Here is a 24650-nt window from a genome sequence, read left to right on the forward strand (position 1 = left end):
ATCCACACCTCCACCCCAGGCCCTCACCACCCTACAGTCTGTGTCCATTGGTTATGCATAGATGCATACAAGGTCTTTGGTTGATTACCTCCCATCCACCCACCCTCCCCCGCCTTCCCTCTGAGATTCCGCACACTGTTCCATGCTTCCATGTCTCTGGATTCACTCCAATCATCAGTTTATTTTGTTAATTAGATTCCATATATGAGTGAGATCATATGTTACCATTTCTTTAAAAAGCATTGAGGAAGGCTATCCAAGGAAGGCACCTGCAGGGCATCCCACAAAAGATATCCAGCCCCTTCTCTCCAACCCAAAGGTGCAATAGCAGAGCAGCTCCTTGCAAAGGCCTACTCTCTGAGCGCAGCTGGTCTGAATACCCTGATGTTCAGGTCTAAGCCATACCAGAATTCCCCTAAATCTTTGCATCCAGAGTCGAAGTACACTCTCCCTCCTCCAACTCTAAATATAGGCCAAAATATGGCTCTCCTTTATCTTATTCAACAGAATTTAGGTAGCCCAAGAAGAAACTAGATATATCCTCAAAATATGTAATGTGTGTTGTGTGTGTGTGTGTGTGCGCACGCGCATATGCATGTGCATGCATGTGTGTGTGCGCACGCGCATATGCATGTGCATGCACATATGAAGTGAGGAGGCCACTGAAAGATACAGGAGTCAAAATACATGACTGGGGTCACACATGCAAAAGCCCTCAAGGACCACACAGGGAATGTAATAAATGAAGCAGCTGGGTCAAAGCTAACAGAAGCGACAGAGGTTACAGCAAAAAGGATAAGACATCCTCCATAAAAAAACATTCAAATTCAACTTCAGAAAAACAAGCAATGCCAGTCAAATAAAACACATCCTCAGCTGGATTCAGCAGGCAGGCCAGATCCGGCAGCAGTTTTCAACCGAGATAGACGCAGCAGGCCCAGCCAATCCCCTTAAATCGTGTTCCCTCTGAGGAAGGCCCCAGGGGACTAGCTCAGGGCCCCCAACCCCACAAGCTCCCAGGTCTTTGCCAGGAGCTGGAAAATTAAACACTTACCACTGGAGCTTCCAGGTGTCGAATACTGAGAGGTATCAAGAAATTTCCGAGGTGTAGGAAGGTTTGTGACATCGATCAGAGGAATGGGAGAAGCATCTTTCACAAGGGTGCTGGAGGGAAAAGCAGCCGTCGTTACTTACCACTTTCTCCCAAAACAACTCAATCCCACACATGCCATCCCTTATCACCTTCTTTCTATTCTGAGCCCTCTTGACTCTGTGACTTCAAATATCTCCCAAGTGCATTTCCAGGGAAGTGATGACTGTCACAGACAGGGGTAGAATGATGTATCCTAAAGGTTCCAAGTATGTAAATATTTATTGTCTTTCATTTTGAAGCAAGATTTTAAAAATTAATATAAGTATGTTCTGGATCATCTGGATGCCACCTTTGAACCAAATTATGCCACACAATCTCAGTACCTTCCTTTGTTTCTGTATTGAAATTAATTTATCAGCAAAGAAAGAGCAAATGACACCTTGTCATGATAACCAAATGGAGGTTTAATTAGTTAAGTCTAGTTTAATTTGTGTTTTTCAAGCTAAAGTTCTTCGACACACTCTGGGAGTTCACTACTTTTAGTTTTCTTTAAAAGAGGTTCATAAATTTTATCAAGTTGAAAATCACTACAATAAACGATGATTGAAGGATCTTTGAACAGGGTTAATTCAGTATTTATCACCTTTTCCAAAAAGGCCAAGCCCCCTCATCTTGATGATTAATTTTAGAGACTCCAAAATAAACACATCAATTTTAAATGACACAAAGACTATAAAAAATTAAATTTCAAGTTAATTCCCACTTATAGGCATATGTTAAGTGCAAGAATATAGGCAATGCCAAGACAGATAACACCTGTGTCCTACCTTCCAGAAAAGAATTATCTAATCACAATGCATCTACAAGAGAAAAGCTACATCTAAGTCAAGTCTCAAGGGCAGAGAGGTCAACACCATAGATAGTTGCCATCACCCCTTTCCAGTCCCAATACACATCTTCTGTGGCAGATACTACCCATGCAAATGATTAGCCTATGAGTTATAAAGGGAGGACAGGCCGAGGGGAGCAAGGACGAGACCACAGCTGCAGGAAGACTTTCTCCAGCTGGAATGAAAGGATGTGTGCAATTCTGAGCATCTGCCCCACAAACGGACATATCCCCATCTCCCTCCTACACCACTTTTGGAACCAAAGTACTAAGTATGTGTGTATTTTATTTTATTAAGGTATTACATAGGTGTCCTTATGCCCCAATTGCCACCCACCACCCCACTCATGCCTTCACCCCCTGGTGTCTGTGTCCATTGGTTAAGCTTATATGCATGCATACAAGTCCTTTGGTTGATCTCTCTCCCTTACCTCCACCCTCCCCTACCTTCCCTCTGAGGTTTGATGATCTGATTGATGCTTCTCTGCCTCTGGATCTGTTTTTGTTGTATTCTTAAGCAAATAAAAAAATAAACATATTCTTCCAGAAAATTTTGAAAAACAAACTTTATGTTAAAGGGCAAAATTATCATGTAAGGTATTATTTTTATTGAGTGCTAGTAATGTGTGATCCACTGTCCTACGGCATAAGGATAACTATGACAATCATTAACTTCTCCCTTTTCACTTAAACAGAGAAGGGGGAATCATTACTCAAGTCTTAAGCATCTGTTGTGTGCTTGGCACCGTGCCCACTGCTGAGGCTCCAACTATGACTAAGGTAGGAGCTAACCAAACTTAGCACATTTCCAATTGTTGGAATCACTTGCAGACTAATGTGAAAACTCAAGTGAAGTATAAGATATAAAAGTAACAGAAAGAGCATTTACTAAGAATTGAACTGATATAGTTCCAATAACTCTTTTCCTCCAATATAAATCTATAAATTCCTATCTGCCTAAACTATCTTAAGAAAATCTAACAGAGCTTTCAAATCCACTAGTTTATCACAATAGTTTGTCTATTAGATCAATCAACAATCCATAGATCATCAATTCATCCATTTATCTTTTACATATTGACTACTGTCTTCTCATTCATCTTAACCACCTCATCCTCTTTTACCTGCACTTTACTCACAAGTGGAAAACCAGCTCTGCACCTCTCTAGCCCCTAGATAAACACATGCCCCTGGATACACACATGCCCAGGCGCAGAGGATAATCACTGATGTTTATGGTGCTGCTATTGAGTAAAGAAGAAAAAGTTCATTTCAATTTTAAATGATAAGAAAAATATATGATACATTTTATAAATATTTCTGTAACAAAAGTGGAGGAGTTATTTTTAAAGCACTGATAAATGAAGGCATCAATTAGCAGGAGGGTTCAGGTGTATGGCTGGAATACTGCCTGCCAAGCCTATAAATGAAGCAGTAGAATTAGTACATGTGTGTGCCCAGTGATATATATGTGAGTAAAACACACATTTCTATAAACACAGATGTGTACATGATTCACTTTAGATCAAAACCATCATTATTTTCTCAGTTTTAAGCTAAAAATAGATTTTACTTAAATATAGGGTGATAAATAGCTTGCCATTTTAACTTTGAAAAAAATAGCCTACTGACTTTATTACAGAGCCAGAAGGGCCCTCAAACTCCATCAATAAACTTTCAGAAAGTCAATTTACTGCAACACTATTTTCATAGACTCATCTTTCTAAAATTTTCCTTTGGGCTTCAATTTTCCCCTTCGTGAACACTAACCCAAAGGCAAGTATCTGCAAATGACTTTTAGTTTTTCTCTTGTTCTTTTCTGAAAGGACTTAATCTCAAGAGTTCAAGAGAAAGGTAGGTGCCACCGTAGAATATCACACTTAAAGAGCACATACCTCAGTTTCCACTTCAGACGACAGAAAAAGCCTGTTCTTATACATCAGAGATTAAGTTCAGAAGTATTAAATAACTAGAGGACCGGTGCACAAAATTCGTGCGGGGGGTGGGGGGGGAGGGTGTGCCTCAGCCCAGCCTGCACCCTCGGCAATCTGGTACCCCTTGGGGGATGTCTGACTGCCTGTTTAGGCCCGATCCAGGGGCCTAAATCCAGGTAGGATCAGGCCTAAACAGGCATTCGGACATCCCTCTCACAATCCAGGACTGCTGGCTCCCAACTGCTCGCCTGCCTGCCTTCCTGATTGTCCTTAACTGCTTCTGCCTGCCAGTCTGATAACTCCCTAATCACTGCCCTGACAGCCTGATTGATGCCTAACAGCTCCCCTGCCAGCCTGATTGCCCCTAACTGCCCTGCAGGCCTAGTCACCCCTAACTGCCATCCCCTGCAGGCCTGGTCACCCCTAACTGCCCTCCCCTGCTGGCTTGATCGCCCCCAACTGCCCTCCCCTGCTGGCCATCTTGTGGCAGCCATCTTGTGTTGGAGTGACAGTCAATTTGCATATTACTCTTTTATTAGATAGGATAGAGGCCTGGTGCATGGTAGGGCCAGCTGGTTTGCCCTGAAGGGTCTCCCGGATCAGGGTAGGGGTTCCCTTGGAGCATGGGACGGCCTGGGCGAGGGGCCTGTGGTGGTTTGCAGGCTGGCCACACACCCTGGCGACCCAAGCAGAGGCCCTGGTATCTAGGATTTATTTATTTTCTATAATTGAAACTTTGTAACCTTGAGCAGAGGCCAGGGCCGGCCAGGGCTGGAAGCTTGGCTTCCTCCATCGCTGGGGGCAACCCAAGCCTCCTGCTCAGTTTCAGCTCTGTGGCCACCGCCATTTTTGTTGGGATTTATTTATATTCTGTAATTGAAACTTTGTAGCCTTCAGTAGAGGCCAGGGCCAGCCAGGGCAAGAAGCTTGGCTTCCTCCATCGCCGGGGCAACCCAAGCCTCCCGCTCAGCTCCAGCTCTGTGGCCGCTGCCATTTTTGTTGGAATTTATTTATCTTCTATAATTGAAACTTTGTAGCCTTGAGCAGAGGCCAGGGCCGGCCAGGGCAGGCGGCAAACTTGGCTTTCTCCATCACCGGGGGGAAACCCAAGCCTCCTGCTTGCTCCAGCTCCGTGGCCGGCCGCCATCTTGGTTGGGTTAATTTGCATACTCGCTCCTGATTGGCTGGTGGGCATGGCTTGTGGGTGTAATGGAGGTATGGTCAATTTGCATGTTTCTCTTTTATTAGTGTAGATTAGTATCCTCAACGGGTTCTGAATCTCTCAGAGGAAGTATTTTTTAAAACAAAAAATAAAATCAAAATTGGATTGTTCAAGTTTCTAATTAATATGGGTGATCTGAACTACCTTAGTTTAAAAAAAAATGATAGGAGTTATTTTTCTTTTTAAATATATATGATTACAATTTTTTATTTTAAATCCATTCAGAATCATTCATAGCTGAGTTGGAAAAAATAGCTAATGGACATAAGACCATCCCTCCCAAATTACTAATTGTATATTTTGACTGAATATGATTTGCTATTAAATAGCTTTAGGCCTTGGCCAGGCTCAGTTGGCTGGTCAGGGCATATACCTGGGTTTTGGGTTCAATCCCCATCAGGTTGCGTACAGGAGGCAACTGATCGATGTTTCTCTTGTATATCCATGTTTCGCTCTCTTCCTCTCTCTAAAATCAATCTTTTTTTAAAATTATCTTCGGATGAGGATTTAAAAAATATAAATAACCACATGATGGCAAATAGAAAAACTATAAGCAAATTAAACTATTCCAAGAAACCAACCCCTACCACCACAACCTTAAGAACTTTCTGGCTTTGAACCATCCATGTAATTAGTAAAGAGCTGCTTCTAAATGTGTCTGATTTCAATATTTCAAGCCATGAAAAGTTTGGGTGTGTTTTTATAATAAGGATTAAAAGTGCTGACAGCTTGTTAAACATTTGCTTTTTAATTAGAACTTATTTATGTTCCTGCACTTAGTAATAAATATGTACAACTATGTCCAAAATTTACAGCAACAGCTCATCTGGTTGATTTTATTGTCAAGCTAAACTTGACGGAGGTGAGTTGAACTTTGACTTTAAATCTAGTAACTAATATATTCACCTCTATAACTCCAACAGCTGGCACAGTAACTGTCAAAGAGCAAGCTCATAAAAGTTTGTTCAATCAAACTGAGCTGAGAAATATCTGTCAAAGATAATATGCCCTTAGTAAGAAAATTTAACAGATGAATGAAACAAGAATGGCTGGCACAGTAATTTTCTACAGTTCTAAGAGCTCTTGGAAAATACAGAAAGAATAATGAATGATTCAAAGGGTATAAAAGTCAAAAACAATCAGGGTCTCAAATGACAGACCAAGTATTGAAGACATTTAATACAAAATAAAGTGGAGCTAAAATCTAAGCAAAGAGGGAAAAACCAGAGAGAAAACTGAAAGAAAACAGCTAAATGGGAAAAAAATTAAAAGATAAAATAGTTAGGCAGCAAATAATACAAGGGGTGAGGTAGCTCTTTACACACCCAGAGACAAATATGGACACCAAAATCCCTGAGTCTGACATTTTCTCCTCCAGGAACTACAGTGTCCAAGAAAGCAAGGCTAATCAAGTATTAACCAGGATGCATGCAATAAATTTAAGGATTATTTTTATACGTTTTATTGATTTTATCAGCTTATAAGGTATTAAGGATTCTTTTTTGAAAATAAAAAAAAAATCTACAAATATAATTTTGGCATAAGGCTGTTCCAAATATTTAACAGAACAAAGCCTCTGACTGTCCATTCATCCCTGTGCCCCCAACACATACACACACATACACACTGTACACATTTGCTTTTTTCAACATTCTTTGGATAATCCTGTATAGAATTTTAAATCCTAGTTTTTCCCTTCAACAGTAAACATTTTGCCATTTCATTTTTAAAAATCTTCAAAAGCATCATCAGTAGTTGTATTTTTATGAAAGTAATAACACATGCTCCTGATGAATACACTCACAAGGCAGAGGGTATAGAATAAGCCCTTCTTTCCCATTCCCCACTCCCCATTTCCATTTCCCATAGGGTAATTCCTTTTTTCGGTGTTTCAGCATATCCTTTCAGGAATTTTCTACACATCATTTATATCTGCATATAAAGGATGCAGATTTAAATATATATCATTTCAATTCTTTTCAAGTTCCACTTCAAAAACATCTGTTCTTTATATGTATGTGCTTTCATGTAACTTCCTTTCTCCGGTAGCAGAAACTTGTTGTTGGGCGTTGGTATGGTTGTTTTGGATACCAACAATCGGAACAGTCCCTGTATTCGGAGAGACTCTCCATTGCCCGGTCAAAGCAAAAAAGAAAGAGGACACTACTTCCTATTATAAAAGTTGAAGGAAGCCAGGCATGTCCCAGGCTCAAAAAACTGAATGCATCCACCCAGGACTCTGAATCTTAAGGAGATAAAAGTTCCAGGGAATTCAGAGAGCACTTACCAGAGTTAAAAATCCAGCAATGGTAGGCATGTCGCCAGCAATGCAGCAACCCAACCTGACAGTCAATGATGTGCGCTCAGTGGCTTCATCTCCCTTGGTCCCTCCTGGGTTTTAGAGCCCGATCATACAGACTTCCTTCTCTTCAATTCTGTGACCTCCCTGGTAACTTTCCACTAAACTTCTTCCCTTGTTTTAGTCACCAGGACTGACTTCTGCTATTTGTAGTCAAGAACACTGGCTAATGCATCAACCTTTGCAGTAGACAATGTTTTCTTTGCTGTCTTCTCTAGTGATTTTCAACAATGAAATCTTTAAATACATATATCTAGTTTAATATACTCAAATTTAAATAAATTAAACATATTTTCTAATTATTAAAATCCAAAATAAAACAACTGCTGACTCCTTTCTATCTCCTGTCTATCCGAATTTCCCAGTCTCTACCAACAATGTTGAGATATAAGTCCTGTTTATTATTATGCATCATTCTTTGACTACATACACCTTCTTTTTCTTTTTTTAATATTTTTATATATATCTGTGTAAATTTAATGTGTGCAACATGCTAATTTGAAACATGTATATGCTGTAATATGATTGCCATTGCAGTGATAATTAGCACATTTTTTAAAGAAATAGAACAAAAAAAATCATCGTATTTGTATGGAACCACAAAAGACCCTGAAAACCAAAGCAATCCTGAGAAATACCTGACTTCAAATTATACTACAGAGCAAGGATAATCAAAACAGCATGGTATTAGAAAAAAAACAGACACACAGATCAATGGGACATAATTGAAAGCCTGAAATAAAACCATATGTATATGGTCAAATAATTTTTAACAAAAGAGACGAAAACATACAATGGAGAAAAGGAAGCCTCTTCAACGAATGGTGCTAGGAAAATTGGAAAGGACATGCAAAAGAATGAACTTAGACTGCTGTTAGACCTTCTTTTTCAAAAATAATTTCCAGCGAATATTATTTTTCCTATAAAAATAGATGTCAGTTATTTATATGTAAATTTACATATTTAATGGTGTGTGGTCCTCACAGTAGTTATAAACTATGTACAACTTTATTGTTCTCAAGTTGCTGAATTTGATTTATATCTCAGAGTTCATCATTGAGTAGTCTTCTCAGAAAATAACACAGGGATTTATTTTTTGTTAATTTACATCTAATGATGTCTCTCTGCCGCCCATGCACATCAATGTCCACTTGGCTGAGATTGGATATCTTTGGTCCCAACTCGTCCCCACTCAACACTTTGTCACCTTGCTTCTGTCCGCTGTATCCTGCCATTTCCTGATCAGCAAATCCTGGTGAGCCTGACTTATCTTCCTCTCTGTGGATCGGGACTAGGTTAACTGTATAAAACAGAAGATCCAAATAGCAGTGGCTTGAGTCAAACAAAGGTTTTCCTTCCTGTCATATAAAAGATTTAACCTATTCAGACTATAATAGAGGATCCATGTCATTAAAGAGATTACAATGTGGCTTCCATCCCAAAGTCCCTTCATGTCTAAGATGGATTGATGGCACCACCCCATGTCCCAATGAGAAGTAAAGGGAGGCAGGTGAAGGGTAAAGGAGTGAGCATACCAATTTAGTTGGCACCTTTAAAGAATTTCCGCATGAACTCTGAGTCAGCAGCCTGCAAGCAGAAGCCTCACTAATTACTTTTAGCTATACAGGAGCCTAGAAAATGGAGCCTTGTAGCTGGGCATATGACCACCAGGAACAAAATAAGGTCATTGTTAAAAATGGAGAAGGGGAGAATCAATATTGGGTGGGAAGATAACTATCTCTGTCACAACAGATAACATCAATTTTCTTCCTAGTGCTTACAGAATTTGTTTTTGAAATTCATAAAAATTTCTGGGTCATATCCAAGAGGATCTCTTTTCATTAATTTCACCTTGAATTATTTTGATTTGCAGATCAAGGTCTTTTTGCCCCCCGCTTTAAGTAGGTTTCTTTATTTACACTATAAGTATTGCTTCTGCCATAACAAAATAGCTCAGACTGGGGGTTGAAACAAACAGAAACTTATTTTCTCACAGTTCTGAAGGCTAGAAGTGCAAGGTCAAGACACTGGCATGGTTGGTTTGTTCCGAGGCCTCTCTCATTGGCTTGGCCATCTTATCACTGTGTCTTTACATGGTCTCCTTCTGTGCAAGACTGTGTCCAAATTTTCTATTCTTATATGAACATAGATCATATTCGATTAGAGTCCCCCGTAATGACCTTATTTTCACTGGTTTACCTCTTGAAAGACCCTATTTCCAAAATTAATCACGGTCAGGGGTATTGGGAGTTAGGACTTCAATATATGAAATGTAGGGGGATAGCAATTCAGCCAATAACACTATAACTTTAGTGTCATTCTGTAGAATACTTAAAATCATTGAATTGATAACTATTCTTTATCTTTCATACCTATTATCTTTCTTCTGTCATCTTGTCTCTCCATATCACTGATTCAATTCTTCACTCTAATGCTTGAAACAAAGACTATATTTCCCCACTTTATTTTTTTTCTTACATTTTGTTCATGTTTTAGTTATTTCTTTCTGTATCCTTCCCATTTCCATTTTTATCACTCTCTGTTAACGTTTCATAAAAGCTATATGCTTGCTGCACACAACCACAAAATTTTAGTAACATTCAACAAGAAGCACATATTTAGATGGTGGGCAGTCGGCTGATCTTGGGTCAGTTCCACATGTTTCTCATCCTCATCGTTGGATCAACGCCATCATAGCAATGGCAGAAGCACAAGAGGGCATATGCTCACTGGCATAAACCCATTTCAGGTCCTTCCTGAAACGTGCCAATCGACGGGCAAAAGCAAGAGCCCAAAAGTCAAAAGCAGGAAATACATTTTTCCCACTAAAGTGAAGGGGAAGGAGTGATAATTTTGAAAAATAATCTAATCTACTGCATCTTTTTCCATATTTTGAGAAACCTTGAGCTTCAATCTCCTAAAGTTTTCCTGTTTTGCTTTATAAAATATTTTTTCAAATAAATGCTCTTTCCTAAGACCTCAAGGTAATGCTCATTTTCCCTTACACTACAGAATATTTTCACAGGACCCAGAGTATTTCTTCAATCCTTGCATGGGAAGAAATCTACTCAGACCTGCTAGTTACCCACCAGACACTTGGAAGGAAGTTCTTAGCACGGCCCCACCTACCACTACTCTCTGCTAAGGTCCTGACTTCTGTGTGTCTTGCAAAAGGTTTTCTAGTGCCATATGCAGAAAAGGGACAGAAACTCCTCTTTCCCTGGCAGTGTCTCCAGCTGAACTGAAGCATCACACACAAAGTCAGCAGGTTTTGTTTGAACAGGATAGGACTTGAAAGATTTCATTGCCAGCATGCACTGCATCCAGTACTCCTCTTGTCTACAGCCAGTGAACAGGCATGAACAAGTGTATAGTGCTAAACTGCCCTCGGAAAAGGCCTATGGCTACTCGTATTTCAAAGGACTCTTGGACGGACATGACATGCACAGCTCTCTGCTACCTGTTAACTGTGCCAATGTTCTACGGCCTTACCTGACTTAAGATCTGGTCTATTCCCTCCCAGGTCTACACTAACCTACTGAATGTCTTGAGTCCACCCCAGGCCCTTCAATATAGGACTCTCCTGAACGCTTCCAGAAAGAGGACTGCAACCCTAAGTAACGAAGAATCTTATAACTTCAGTGCGTACAGCCATATTTCTTAATTAGGTTGACATCACTATCCAATTTAAGGATTTTTTCTCTTTCTTCTGTGATAAACCAGGGTATCTCTCATGGCCCAGCATATTAAAGTCCCACAGTAAATGTTTCTTATGTAACTTTACATAAGAGGACCATAATATTTCTTATGGATCTTTACGTAAGAGGACCATAATAAATGTGCAATGAAGGAATGAACAAACTTTGAATGTCAGCCTTTCAGAGTATGGAGCATTAAAAACAGTATATTAACCCTTTGCATTCGCTTGCTTTTTTCTCGATTCCTTTATTCTAATGCTAACCGTGTCGAGTCACACTGGACATCCGAGTGCAAAAGGTTAAGAAAAAAAAGTAAAAAGACTACAATATTCTGGGAAACAAATAATATTCCACATTGCCACAGTACACTGTGCCAAAGAGCCTCTTTAACCCACCTCATTCTCCCTTTTTCCTTGTTACGCTGCACAACTCGGCTGGTGGATTTGATGTACAGGTGCCGGTGCAGTTCATCTATGAGAACCAAGTGAAGATTCATCTTCTTGCTGTGAAGCTCCAGCCTAAGATCACTCAGTCCTTCCACTTGGAGCAGGGGGCCCTCCAAAGACTGGACTGCTGACACCTAGAAAGGGGAGGGAAGACAATAACGTATAATAACTAAGCAACCTAGAAATATTCTAAAGAACTATTTTTTAAAAGATACTGTCACAGAGGATCTGTGAAAGCCTTATAAACGTACACTGGCTTTGTGAGTACAGTCCCCCTTATTGGTGGTTTCGCACTCAGCAGTTTCAGCTACCTGTGGTCAACCAAGGTCCAAAAATATTAAATGGGGAAAAAATCCAGAAATAAATCAAAAGTTCTAAACTGCATGCCTTTCTGAGCAGTGTGATGAAATCTCACACCGTCCACATCTACCCCGCCCAGAACATGAATCATCCATTTGTCCAGCGTATACATACTACATACATACACTATGTGCCCATTAGGCACTTGGTAGCCATTTCAGTTATCAGATCACTGTCATAGTATCACAGTGCTTGTCATAAGTAATCCTTATTTTGCGTAATAATGGCCCCAAAGTGCAAGAGTAGTGATGCTGGCAATCGAATATACCAAAGAAAGCTGTAAAGTGTTTCCTTTAAGTGAAAAGTTCCCAACTTAATAAGAAAAAAAAATTGCATGGTGAGATTGATAAAATCTATGGTAAGTACCAATCTTCTTTCTGTGAAAGTGCCTAATTTATAAACTAACTTTTATAACAGGTGTGCATCTAAAGGCAGAACATAGTACATATAGGATTCAGGTACCCCCAGTGGTACACATGCCCTGCGAATAAGGGGTGACTACTGCACAATGTGGCTAGGCCTCACTCTGCCTTTGAAGGATTTAGTATCTGAGACACAGAACGCTGATGAAAACAGGCTTGATGAAGATAAGCATGAAGGCATCTAAAGTGCCAGCAAAGCGGTACATAAAATGTATTCCCACATACACTGCCTATAAATGGACACAGTAAAATGAACTCCCCAATTAAAGTGATTATATCATGCATATTCTCACAAGAATTCCACGTACTAATGGTTTAAATCAACTTTCAAAGCTAGCCTTTTAAGTCTAAATAGAAGCACATTATAAATTTTTTAATAATTCTTATGATGATCATGAACCAGAGCTTCATTAGTCTGAGTCTAGATGTGAGTTTACATAAAGTCAGTCTCTCTTTCTCATATACACATACACACAGAGGTCAATGCAATTTTACCTGAATGCTACAAGCAGACAACAGCAGTCATCACTCCTTGGCTTAACCCAGTTTGATAGAAGAACGAAAATTTGAACAGTGAACAGAAGATAAACTATGGAGAGGGAGATACTCCTGGAATAAAGTGTAATTTGGGAGATTTTAAGACAAAATGCATTGGATGAATAAAAATGGTGTAGGAATGCCTACAACAAAGGGAGAAGATAGGGAGGGACTCAGGGAATCTAGAGCAATTTATTTGGAAACCAAAGTGTATATAGGTTTGGAAACCAAAGATTATATGTTTCAAAAGAAAAAAATAGCATGTATGATCTGATCCCATTTATCCATGTATATGAAATTATATTTATGTCCTTATGTATAAAGATCTTATATATTTTTAATGAAAAGAACTTAGAGTGAAAAGAATATTCTCAGTACTATTCCTTTGGAGAACAAAGGTGGAAGTAAAAAAAAAAAAACAACACACACACACACACACACACAAAGAATGCAAATGTAGTAACAACAACAGAGAAGAGATGACCACAAGCTGAACTCAGAGGGCAAAGAGCACTACCAAGCTCCCTGAAGGGATTAGCATGTGATGACTATTACCTGCTTAGGTCATACTTCTAAATCTTCCGAAGATGTACAAATAAAGGCAATAACTAATAATGCTTACTTTGGGGTAAAAACATTAAATGTACTCATGCAAATAAACATGCTCCTAAAAAATGAAGCATTTAGACAAAAGCAATAAATGGTGGAGGCCATGAAACATACCAGTGGGTAAGTGTTCATCAGAGATCTATACCAATACACACAGTCATGGAGGAGCTTGTGGACGGTGAATACAGACAGCTTGGGAGCTGCCAAATACAGAGTGGCCTGAGATGGGGAGGAAAATGCAAAGGCTTACCCACAAACATATCACTTGTTTGTGATATGCTATAATCAAATGTCAGCAGCAAATAGGTTTCCTTACATTTACCAAGAAAGAATCAGGGAATGAAAGAGTGACAAGCCCTGGGCCAGCTCTGCCCTCCGAAGCCCGCCTGTTCATTTTCATGCTGACTGGCAACTGCCCTGCTATGAGAGCCCTGGGCCTGTGCAAGCTGCAGCAATTCCAAATGGAAAGGCAGCCTCACAAAATGACCAGCGTGTCCCCAAGGAGGAAAAACAACAACAAATTCATTCACACGGATGCTCTAAAATGGATTTTAACTTGAGTCTCTAGCAGAGAAAAGAGGACGCAGTAACCTTTAGTGACACTGAAATCCAGAAAATGAAAAATAATTTGGTAAACCACTGGTCCATCATGTAGCCTTATCCCTTAAGGTAATTAAATCCAGCTGAGATATTAAAGCTTAAAAATCACCCACTGCACATCCATGCTTGATTTGTTTGTAGGAACTTGCATGAAGATTTTTAACCCAAATACATCAAATTCCAAATACAAAATTATATGATGTCAACTCTCAAAGCCAATCTTAATTTAAAAATGTTAACATATAGGTAAAACAGCACAGTGCCTGGCACCTATTTATTCTGTAGACAAAGAAACCTCAGAGGGTGTTTTCAACATGTTTTGATGCAACATTTTCAGTAAAGTGTTGTTTCCTTCATAGAACCATTGTAACCATATAGATTACAAACTTTCTGAATATGTACAATTAACACACACACACACACACACAATCAAGAGCTATCTTAAAATTTCCAAGATTTGAAAACCTTACCACAACGAGAATAGAGAATAGTCTCTTATTTCTATATGAAAATACAGTGTTTTATTTTCTGTCCTTCACTTATTTAGAGTCTGTTTGTAAAACTATAATCATGAAAGCTAGGCAAGGTCACTGTCTTCCCCCTACTCTACCCTTCCTAAGTGGTACTCAAACCAACTTGAAGAAATAATTGTCAATGCAACATTTGATCCCTAGAACATCAGTTTAGAAACCTGACATTTATCTTACCTTGCTTTAAGTAGCCTGTACCATAAAGTTTACACATAAAGAAAAACTTGGTGAGGCAGCAGTCAAACCCACAACCATCCCTGATGGTTAAGTCTGTTGTCCTGGGGGTCTGGCTTCCAGGCACTTACCGACAGTAAGGCTTCACTACAGGAGAAATCCACCTACGTTTAGAACTGAGGATAACTCCTAATAAAAATACAACTAAAGAGACATGTGATGTGTGAGAAATGGTTATTTCATAAATTATTTCACCGTTTTCCAAATGTAATGACTACAGAACACTTCAAAATAATACATTGATGAAACATTAACAGGAATTCAAGAGATGCATATGGATCAAAGCAGCAGCAAAATGGCTTCACAGGTTAGTGGCTATGAGAAGTTATCAAAATTGGGTTCACAGATGTGACTTTGTGACACTAAATAATGTCACAAATATATATTAAAATTGTAAATGAAAGGTGAAGTAGACAACAAACAGTGGAATAGTTCATAGGTAAATGTTGCCTATACATCTCCTCACAAGACCATTATCATTCATTCGTACCCCAAATGACCTCTAAGACCTCTTAAAATTCTAAGGTATACCACACCATTTCTTATAGTAGATTACTTACTACAAGTAGATAATAAGCCAACTAATTGTATCTAGAATTTCTCTTACATATGTGTTGAAAAATTATTTGGGGGCGGGGAGGAGATACTACTTAAAAGGGAATTTTTTTTCACAGAATACCAATTATTATCTAACAGAAAATTGGTATTCTACTCAACTACTCATATAAATAACAGAAATCTGTTTTGGAGTTGAAAGCAAGTATTTCCTTCAGGATTATGAAAATGAACAAACATTTACAAAATGTTTTAACACATGAGATTGAACAGGACAGCATGTTTTGTTATTAGAAACCTACCCATTAAGAAAACAGAAATTCTGAAAAATGTTTCCATAACTCAAAAAATAGGTCAAAATGCAGTTAAAATATACATTATAGAGAACTGTCTCCTATTTCAAAAAAATTTACCTTGAGATGACAAATAAGTCTACAACAAAAGAAATCTTGGTAATTATGAACTATAGAACCTGTAATTTTTCTTTCCCAGTATGTTTCTCAGTCTCATTTTAGTTTAAATGAGGAAATTATTATTTCGTAGTTAAATTTCTCTTCTGCCCATCTTATTCAGGCTTATTAGGTGGAAAGATCTAGTTTTGTGCCTTACATAAACCAATAGAAAAGTTTCAGAAAAATACCAAAACTGGCCATACTCAACAGCTGCTTCACTGAAGAAAATGCTAGACAGGAAACTCCTGGTCTTTTTTATTAATGGTTTTAGTTGGGAGAGGTGCTCCACAAAGGTATGTGACATTAGTAACTGTTTCTAAATAGAACTAAGGTTCGAGCCAAAAAAAGAAGGGAAACTTATAAGTATAAACAAAAAAGCCAACCTGCTAACTAAACCATCTGCTAGCTAATGAAAATGCTTATTTTGGCAACAATATTCCCTAAGAAAGCAAATGTTTGCAACTGTTGAGTCCAAAACAAATACTTCCTTCAGGACTCCGATAATTAGTTTGTCTCTCTTAAGGAAGCTTTTTTTTTTTTTTAATAGTAAGGCAACATAAACATTCTGAAAATGTTGCCTTGGCCCAACTTATGGGTGCAGTAAAAAGATAATGAAATTTGACTATTCCAAAGAATTGATGCCTTCCCCTTTCCTGTATGTATATTATAAGAAGACACAAGTTAAACAATGTTTTAGAACGGTCTTAACTAAATAAGAACACCAAAAATCTTTGGCTGCAAACAACAAAGAAGCGTGCCTGGGAACCCAGAAGAGGGCCAGTGTGACTTAAGGCCTCGGGGCCATTGACAGTTTCATACTTAGACCTCCCAGGAAAGCTGCAGCACAGGGCAAGGCCAAGAGCCTGGAGCTAAAACACCTTTTTTTACCCTCACGCCTCAGCCTATAGCTAATCAGTGATCAAATCAGGCAATCAAAAAATGCCCATTCTTAAAAATCAGTTTGCTAACATGCTATTGATCCAACCCATTCAGGTGCCCCTTTCCCCTAAGGAAACCAAATACCTATAATGCAGACTCAGCATGCTCTCACCATTAAAACAGGATGCTGTCTACCTCCATCCTCCCTTCATTACTTTACCGCCAGGGCGATTGCATGTTTTTATTTAATAAACCTTCATCAGCTCAAATGAAGGGTTGTTATTAGTTGAGCTAACAGCCAAATGATAATGCTCCAGAGAGATATCAGTGCTTGTTGGTGCATTAACAAAGAGAGGAGAAGGGCTGAGGTCAAGCACGTGTCAATGTAAATGAGGCGATATTAGGTACTAAAGGCTTAATGCAATAGACTGCCTGGGAGATAATGGAATTTCCAGGATAAAGCAAATGAGATGAAGTTATTGATAAGTGAATGAAGGGAGGGGGGCTGCAAGATAAAGTGCTGTCAAAAAAAGGCCTTTTACTTGTGAATTTCTTTTTTAAAGTATCTTCAAATCTATCGTAGAAAACAAAACTCAAAAGAGATCAAATATGACATCTAGCTTCATGAAACATCTACCTATTACTGCTGTGAAACACAGATTTGTTCTAAAAACAAACCATCTATTAAGCTATTCTTACGCTTTCTTTGGATTCTCCCTTATTTTTGCTTTTGTCTTGTTTCACTTTTTTCTTATACATCAGGGCATTCTACCACAAATAATTCCTATATTTTAGATTTTATTAACACAAAGTCTAGGGAAGGGAAGCCAGATCTTCTAAGATCCATTAGCCCAAGCCTCACAAAATGACAATATCTGAGAAATAAATGTAAGAATGTTCTATTGTCAGGGACCTTTAAAGCTTGTCAAGACTCAGGCCCTCCACAATTTTACAGATTTAAAAACAAACAAACAAAAAAACCTGAGGCCCAGAAATGTACTTTTTTTTCTTAACCTTTATTTTTCTTCCAAATTACGAAAGTAATAAATGCTCAATCTTAAAAATCAAAGAAAATCACAAAGGTAAAGATGGTCCATATTCTTAATAATCAGATAAAATTATATCTTTTAAGTGATTCCTTCCAATCATTTTCCACACCAAGTTTTTTGTGAAAATACTGTTATTTTTAAATATGCATTTTTAAAATTTGTCAATACATTGGGAACATGCGCCCATCACCAAATACATAACCAAAGAGCCTCTTTTGTTCCAAATGGACTTATAACAGATTTGTTCACAATTACTATCCTGAAGAAATTAAACTACTCTCAACACCTTATGAAAAAGATAAGAATTGTAATTGCTTATGGAAAAGCTCATAAAAAATATCCTTCTTTATTGCTAATCTTATGATCCCTCCAATTCCCAGTTCCTATCAGAGCCCCATAAAGAGCACTGAAACCTGAATTTCTATTCCAAAATACAAGAGAAGAGACCCCTGGGAAGGTTATTCTCATTCACCAAGTGTCCTAAAGTCACTTACTTGGTCATCTTGTTATTCTGGGACAAGAAAAAGTTACAAACAACTGTCCTCTTAAGAGCTGGCAAAGGAGGTCTCTGAGAATCACTTTATGCTCACACTCAAATCAAGACAATTCACCACACTCTGCACCAAACCCATTAGAACTGCTCAGCACTTTTACAGCTCTTTGCTAACATGAACTATTAAAATCGCACAAAAGAATGTGAGAAGAATATGCCTTTTTTCTTTTTAAGAGCGAGGCAACCACAAGTAATCAGTACTAGGATGGATCTCAGAGACTACAGACCTCTTTAACAAGCTCCTCCTATCTTGTGAGGACAAGGAAAGGCTACTGACCATCATCAAGTTGAGATAGAGGGCTCCCATCAACAACATGCATTATCATCTGCTGCAATTTACACATGTCTAGGGTCCCCAGGCCACAGACTGACCAATCAAAAACCTATTCAAGCAACTCTATCTGTGAGGCTGAAACCTGAATATGATGGAGGATGTCAGCAAAGAACCTGTGAATTATTCTTGACTTAGATTATTCCTCCTACAGACTCGTGTGTAAACATGTACACACACACACACACACACACACACACACACACACAGAGTCAAGCTGATTAAAACATGTATGCAGTAGTGATGGTAACAGTAGGCCAGAAATGTTACCCAATGTAAACAAGTCCCAGACTACTGCTTTTTCATTTTACCTGGCACTGTGTGACAGTGATTATGACAATCCTGGCTACAGCATTTTTAATTTCATATTGCCCTCTATTTTTATAAAGCACTTTACCTGTATAAAATTTCTTTTTCATTCTCACAACCATTCTATAATATGACAGGGTATTTGTATAACCATAGAAGAAGATACTAAAACCCAGGGAGATAAAATGATTTCTTTGTCCAAGTTCACAGAACTGGCGAATTGTTGGGTCAGGACTGGAGTTAAGAAGGTCTGGCTTTTAATCAATTTTCTTTGCACTATACCACACTGTACCTAGCCACCACCTGTCTGTCAATAAGTAAATTTGTGCCCCAATTTCAGTCCATTAAATCCTGGCAATAAGTCAGATAAGAACTCACAGTAAAGATGCAGGAATCAGAGCACCGCAATGACAGCTGTGAAGAGTTCCACGTCAGCCTGAGCCTGGAGAGCATCTACCTTAAACCATTACATAGAACTCCTATTAACCAAATAATCACACTAGAAAATCAGAATAAGAGTCAGACACTCAGCTCTATCTAAAAACTGCAATAGAGGACATCAACAAAGCAGCATCAGTCAAACTACTTATATGCACATTTGTACATATGTGACTATCTCAATGTCATGTCTCTGTTATGCAAATATTTGGTTTCTAATGACTCTTAAGCTGGTATTAAACAGAGCCAAGGGCAATTAGTTTTGCTTTATTGCACAGCATAAGCTAGACCCTACAGCAATGGTTCCAAATGTGTCTACACAATGGAATCACCTGGACAATGTCAAAAATTACTGAAGCTAGTGTCCCACCACCTGAGATCTCAATGTAATCAGTCTAGGCTGTGACCTGGATTTCAACATTCTTTTTTAATTTTATTTTTCAATTACACTTGACATACAGTAGTATATTCGTTTCAGGTGCACAACATAGTGATTACACATTTATAAAACTTACAAACTGATCACTAGTAAGTCTAGTACCCATCTGACACCATGCATAATTATTATAATACTAGAAGCCTGGTACACAAAATTCATACATGGGGGTGGGGGGCTGTCCCTCAGCCCGACCTGCATCCTCTCGCAATCCGAGACCACTGGCTCCTAACCGCTCACCTTCCTGCCTGCCTGCCTGATAACCCCTAACCCCTCTGCCTGTCTGCCTGATTGCCCCTAACTGCTTGCCTGCCTGCCTGATCACCCCTAACTGCTTCTGCCTGCCTGCCTGATCACCCCTAACCACTGGCCTGCCTGCCTGATCACCCCTAACCACTCACCTGCCTGCCTGATCACCCCCAACCACTCTCCTGCCTGCCTGATTGCCCCTAACTGCCTCTGCCTCAGCCCCTGCCACCGCAGCTTCATCTGGAAGGTCGTCCAGAAGGTCATTTGGCTGTCCAGCCTAATTAGCATATTACGCTTTTATTATTATAGATTACTGACTATATTCCCTAAATTGTACTTTACATCCCCATGACTTGAAGGATTCCCTAATGGGCAGAGTTTGGGAAACACTGCCCTACAGCCAAGCTAGCCAATTTAAAATTTCTAAACTTATGAGGTTTAGTACAATAAAATAGAATTTCTACTTATTTAAAATAAAATAGGCAGATAGAAGAGCACACTAAAAATGGAGAGAAGCTAATACAATAACCAGTGCCTATCAAACAGCATGGATTTTCAAAACTCCAGCCCTCCAAAGCAAATCTAAATAAAAAGGGCACTGAGCAGAAGAAAAACAGTTGCTACCAAGCCCTGTACTTTGACACTCTAGGGAAAAAATAAAGCGGCCACACTAAGTCTACTCAATTATGGATGCAAAACCAAGGTTACTTGTTTAATAACTTTATTTTCAGCTTTTCCTAAATATTTTTTAAAAGATCAGATGTAGGTGTTTGAGGAAATAATGGGGTCCCAAATGCAGCTAGAAGCTGCTACAGCTACCTACCCTATCATACTCCCACCCCCAATATTCCTGGTCCCTCTTTCTTGTTTTATAAGGATACAAAAGACACTAGTTATTCATCATCTGTCTCTTTCAACTAGTGTGTAAGCTTCTTCAAGGTTAAATCCACCTTCACAGATACACTTGTAATCAACAACGACATCATCACATTCATTTAACTATCAAAATATATGACAGGTTCTTTTCTGGTAAGTTATTAGTATAGAATACTGGCCAGTCTCTCAAGTCAATATTCAACACTAGAACAGATGGACTTTAATGGTAACTATTTCACTATTGATCACTGATACATTTTTTATCATGTTGTACAGAATGGAATATTGAAACATTTTTGCAGAGTCACGGAACCATTTTCAGGATAAGTTCAATAAGTTCACTAAAATGTTCCAGGTCCTGATCTTTATAGAGCTTTCCTCTCAATACCATTTCCAGAGTCAAGATGAGAAAAAAACAATCCTGTGAGATCTCAGAAACTTGCAAGTCAGATGAAAGGGATGGGCATTTTGGCCCTTTTTTTCTTATTTGTACATTAAGCATTTGATAGTTATGATCACCCCTTCCCTAACCTTAATATGAGAAAAGAAGAATTAGTCTATTTGCTAATGAGAAAGCTTTACTGGCACCAATAGAAGCCACCTCATTGGTTCACTATTCCTGCTATCGAAGCAATGACAGAAAAGAATAGCTTAACAACTACTCTAACACTAAAATCAATTTGTTGTTGTGGTTGTTAATCCTCACCCAAGAATATTCTATCCATTGATTCTTTTTTTTTTTTTTTTTTTAGAGAGAGAGTGGAAGGGAGGAAAGAAGGGGAGAGAAAGAGAGAGAGAGAAACATCAATGAGAGAGACACATCAATTGGTTGCATGTTCAATCCCTGACCAAGACCAGGGATTGAACATGCAAACCAGGTACATGCTCTTGACTGGGAATGGAATCTGAGACCCTTTGGTCCACATGCCAACACTCTAACCACTGAGTCACACTGGCCAGGGCTAAAATCAACATTTTAGATGAGCCCCCTCCAACAGTGAACTGCCTTATAGCTAATTATGACCCTCAGCAAAAGAACACATTTAATACTTAGACATTTTGCAACAAACTGATCTTAGATAGTTTACCAACAAATTACTAGTACATTGCTTATAATCAGACAGTCAATGGATACCCTATGAACATATACTTGATATAGGCTAAACAGGTAACTGATGACACAGAATCTGAAATTCATCCAGTCAAATCCCAAAAATAAGGCATAGTACTCTGGGGTCTTGCTCATCTATTAGTGCACATGTTAGAGCAGACAAGACTTACTTTCTGAGAAAAATTCTATCTACTAGTATCTGCCTGCAATAATTCCTGTGTATAAAATGTGGAACAGTCTTTCATTCAGATAGGTGTCTGTGTTAGGCAAAAAGAAAAGGAATAAAAAATGCTTACCTTGCCAGCCCTACTTCAACTCTTTTATCAGCTCAAAAACAAGTCCACCTTAGAACAGTTTTTGAGATTATAACATGGGAGCCATCACCTGTCTAACAGTATCAGTAAAAATAATCAATTAATTATAAATAACATTTCTAAGCACTTACAGTGTGTACTGTGACTACTTTACATGTATAAATATCTCATAATCCCCTTAACCATCCTTGGGGGTATGCATTATTGGCAACTCCAACTTTCAACAAAGTCAAGTTAAGGAATTAGCTCTAAGTCATCAAGCTAGTAAACGGCAAAGCTGGATTCCAAAACAGTCCATCTGACCCACACTAAGCCCCTTCTGACATTTACAACTTTGAATGTTGTCCAACAATTGCAAAGGTAAGCTAAATATGTTACAAATATACTTATTTGCATTATAGGGACTTAGAAAACTATGCAATTAAATAGCTGTCTTACTCTCTTTATCCCCCAGATAGGGCCACATTCTCACAGTGTAAGTGAAATAATTCCACTATACTCTTCTCGCAGCAAAGCACTCTGGTATCCCCTGGGAAGAGGCAACTATATAAATACAAGTTATTATTATAATTATCAGAATAATTCTTATCTGACTATACAGCTATGGGTTCTTTTTTAAAAGGTATATAAATAATAAAAAGACAAAATGATTAAGAGACATTCAAAAATCTCTCCACTCCCTGGAAAACTTAAAAATGAAAAAATTTATTTCAGTCACAAGCTTGTGACTGTCAGCTAAAGTGCCTCAAACCTACTCGCACTGGCTTGTCTCCCACTGATTGAATGAAATCATTGAACTGACTTCTATGGGTTGATAAATCAGAACTTGTGTAAGTGATTTTCGAAGCTCATCTGTGCAATTTCAGTTTGATTCAGACTTCTACACAAATTTCCCTTTAAAAAAAGTTCATAAAAATATTAACTATCATGAAATACCTTAACTATCATGAAATACCTTCCTGGTTAGCTCATGCCATGGGGAAGGCGCTGCTATTCTTACATTACTAATTCTTCCCAGAATTAATCAGTCATTGTACATTAGAACCAGCAGCTGGAGTGTTTTGAGTGATAATGAAACCTGTAACAAGGCATCTTCAGCCGTCTTTTCAAGACAATAAGGGAATTAAAATTTCAATTTAAATGCAGAGGTTTGAAACACGCTTCACTGGCAAAATTACTTCAATTAATGTGAGTGGAATACAAAGAACAGACTGCAGAAATGTGATGCAGCAACCAGAAATTATGTCATTAATGTGCTTGCATCAACCCAGCACAATGACTGCAAAGGTCTAATTTAAACCGTACATATCACAAAGCTACAGGCTACACTATAAATCAAGTCTCTGATTTCCATGTGATGGATGCAGGCTTCTTGGTGGATCGCTTTTAGCTTTTTGTAAGCTAACAGCAGCTGTTTACCTTGAAGAAGAAAACAAAAGGCCATGTCTATTTGCAGACATTGCCAGCCATGACAATTTAATTATTTTATGCAATACTCAGGTTATCGTATCAAAGGAAGAACTGAATTTCCCATCTAGAAGCCAAGTCTAGGGCCATCAGACCAGTCTAACGCTGAAGTGGGAACTGCAAGAGCCGACAAGAGCCAGGGTCAGCACTGATTTAGTTACTCTGGATTTATAACCTGACTAGGGATTAAATTACTGGGCATCTGCACCTGCCTCAAAATAAAAATGCAAAACCTTTTGTTAAACGAATCCAAGGAAATCAGAGGGTTTTGAAAGATGACATTATTGTGTCTTCACTTTCCTCAGATGCCTTAAGTAGATTTTACTTCCAATATCACATAACCATTGGGAAAGGAAATGTGATTATTTTTTCATATGAAGTCCACTGAAAGAGCAATTACAGACCTTACTGTTCAGTCTTATAAACAAGAGGCCAAATTGAAGAATATTTCCAACCTTTTAAGCACTTTAAATCTTACCTCCACAAAATCTTCACTGTATATGAGGATATTCCAATGGCCCAGATCAGGCAAGGCAACTACCTCATCTGGAAAATGGGGATGGTACTGGAAACCTATCTCCCCCAGGGTTGTTGGGAGAAATAAATGTATTACCAGATGTAACATACTTAAAATGGTACCAGCACATAGTGAGTATTCAATATATATTAGCTATTATAATTATTATTTTGTTGTAAAA

General features: G+C 38.5%; 1 protein-coding gene across 3 annotated transcripts in view; it reads right to left on the reverse strand.

Moving 5' to 3' along the window:
• The window catches only part of EXOC4 (exocyst complex component 4), a 731450-nt gene that overhangs the window by 666327 nt on the left and 40473 nt on the right, over window positions 1–24650 (reverse strand). For all 3 annotated transcript variants that reach the window (XM_079786328.1, XM_079786329.1, XM_079786330.1), the window contains exons 4-5: window positions 11591–11775; window positions 1055–1164 (exon numbers count right to left, since the gene is read on the reverse strand). In XM_079786328.1, the coding sequence (XP_079642454.1) occupies window positions 1055–1164; window positions 11591–11775 (295 nt within the window). The remainder of the gene's footprint in view (window positions 1–1054; window positions 1165–11590; window positions 11776–24650) is intronic.

This window comes from Cnephaeus nilssonii (assembly GCF_951640355.1).
Source record: "Cnephaeus nilssonii genome assembly, chromosome: 12".
In the NCBI taxonomy this organism is placed as follows: Eukaryota; Metazoa; Chordata; class Mammalia; order Chiroptera; family Vespertilionidae; genus Cnephaeus; species Cnephaeus nilssonii.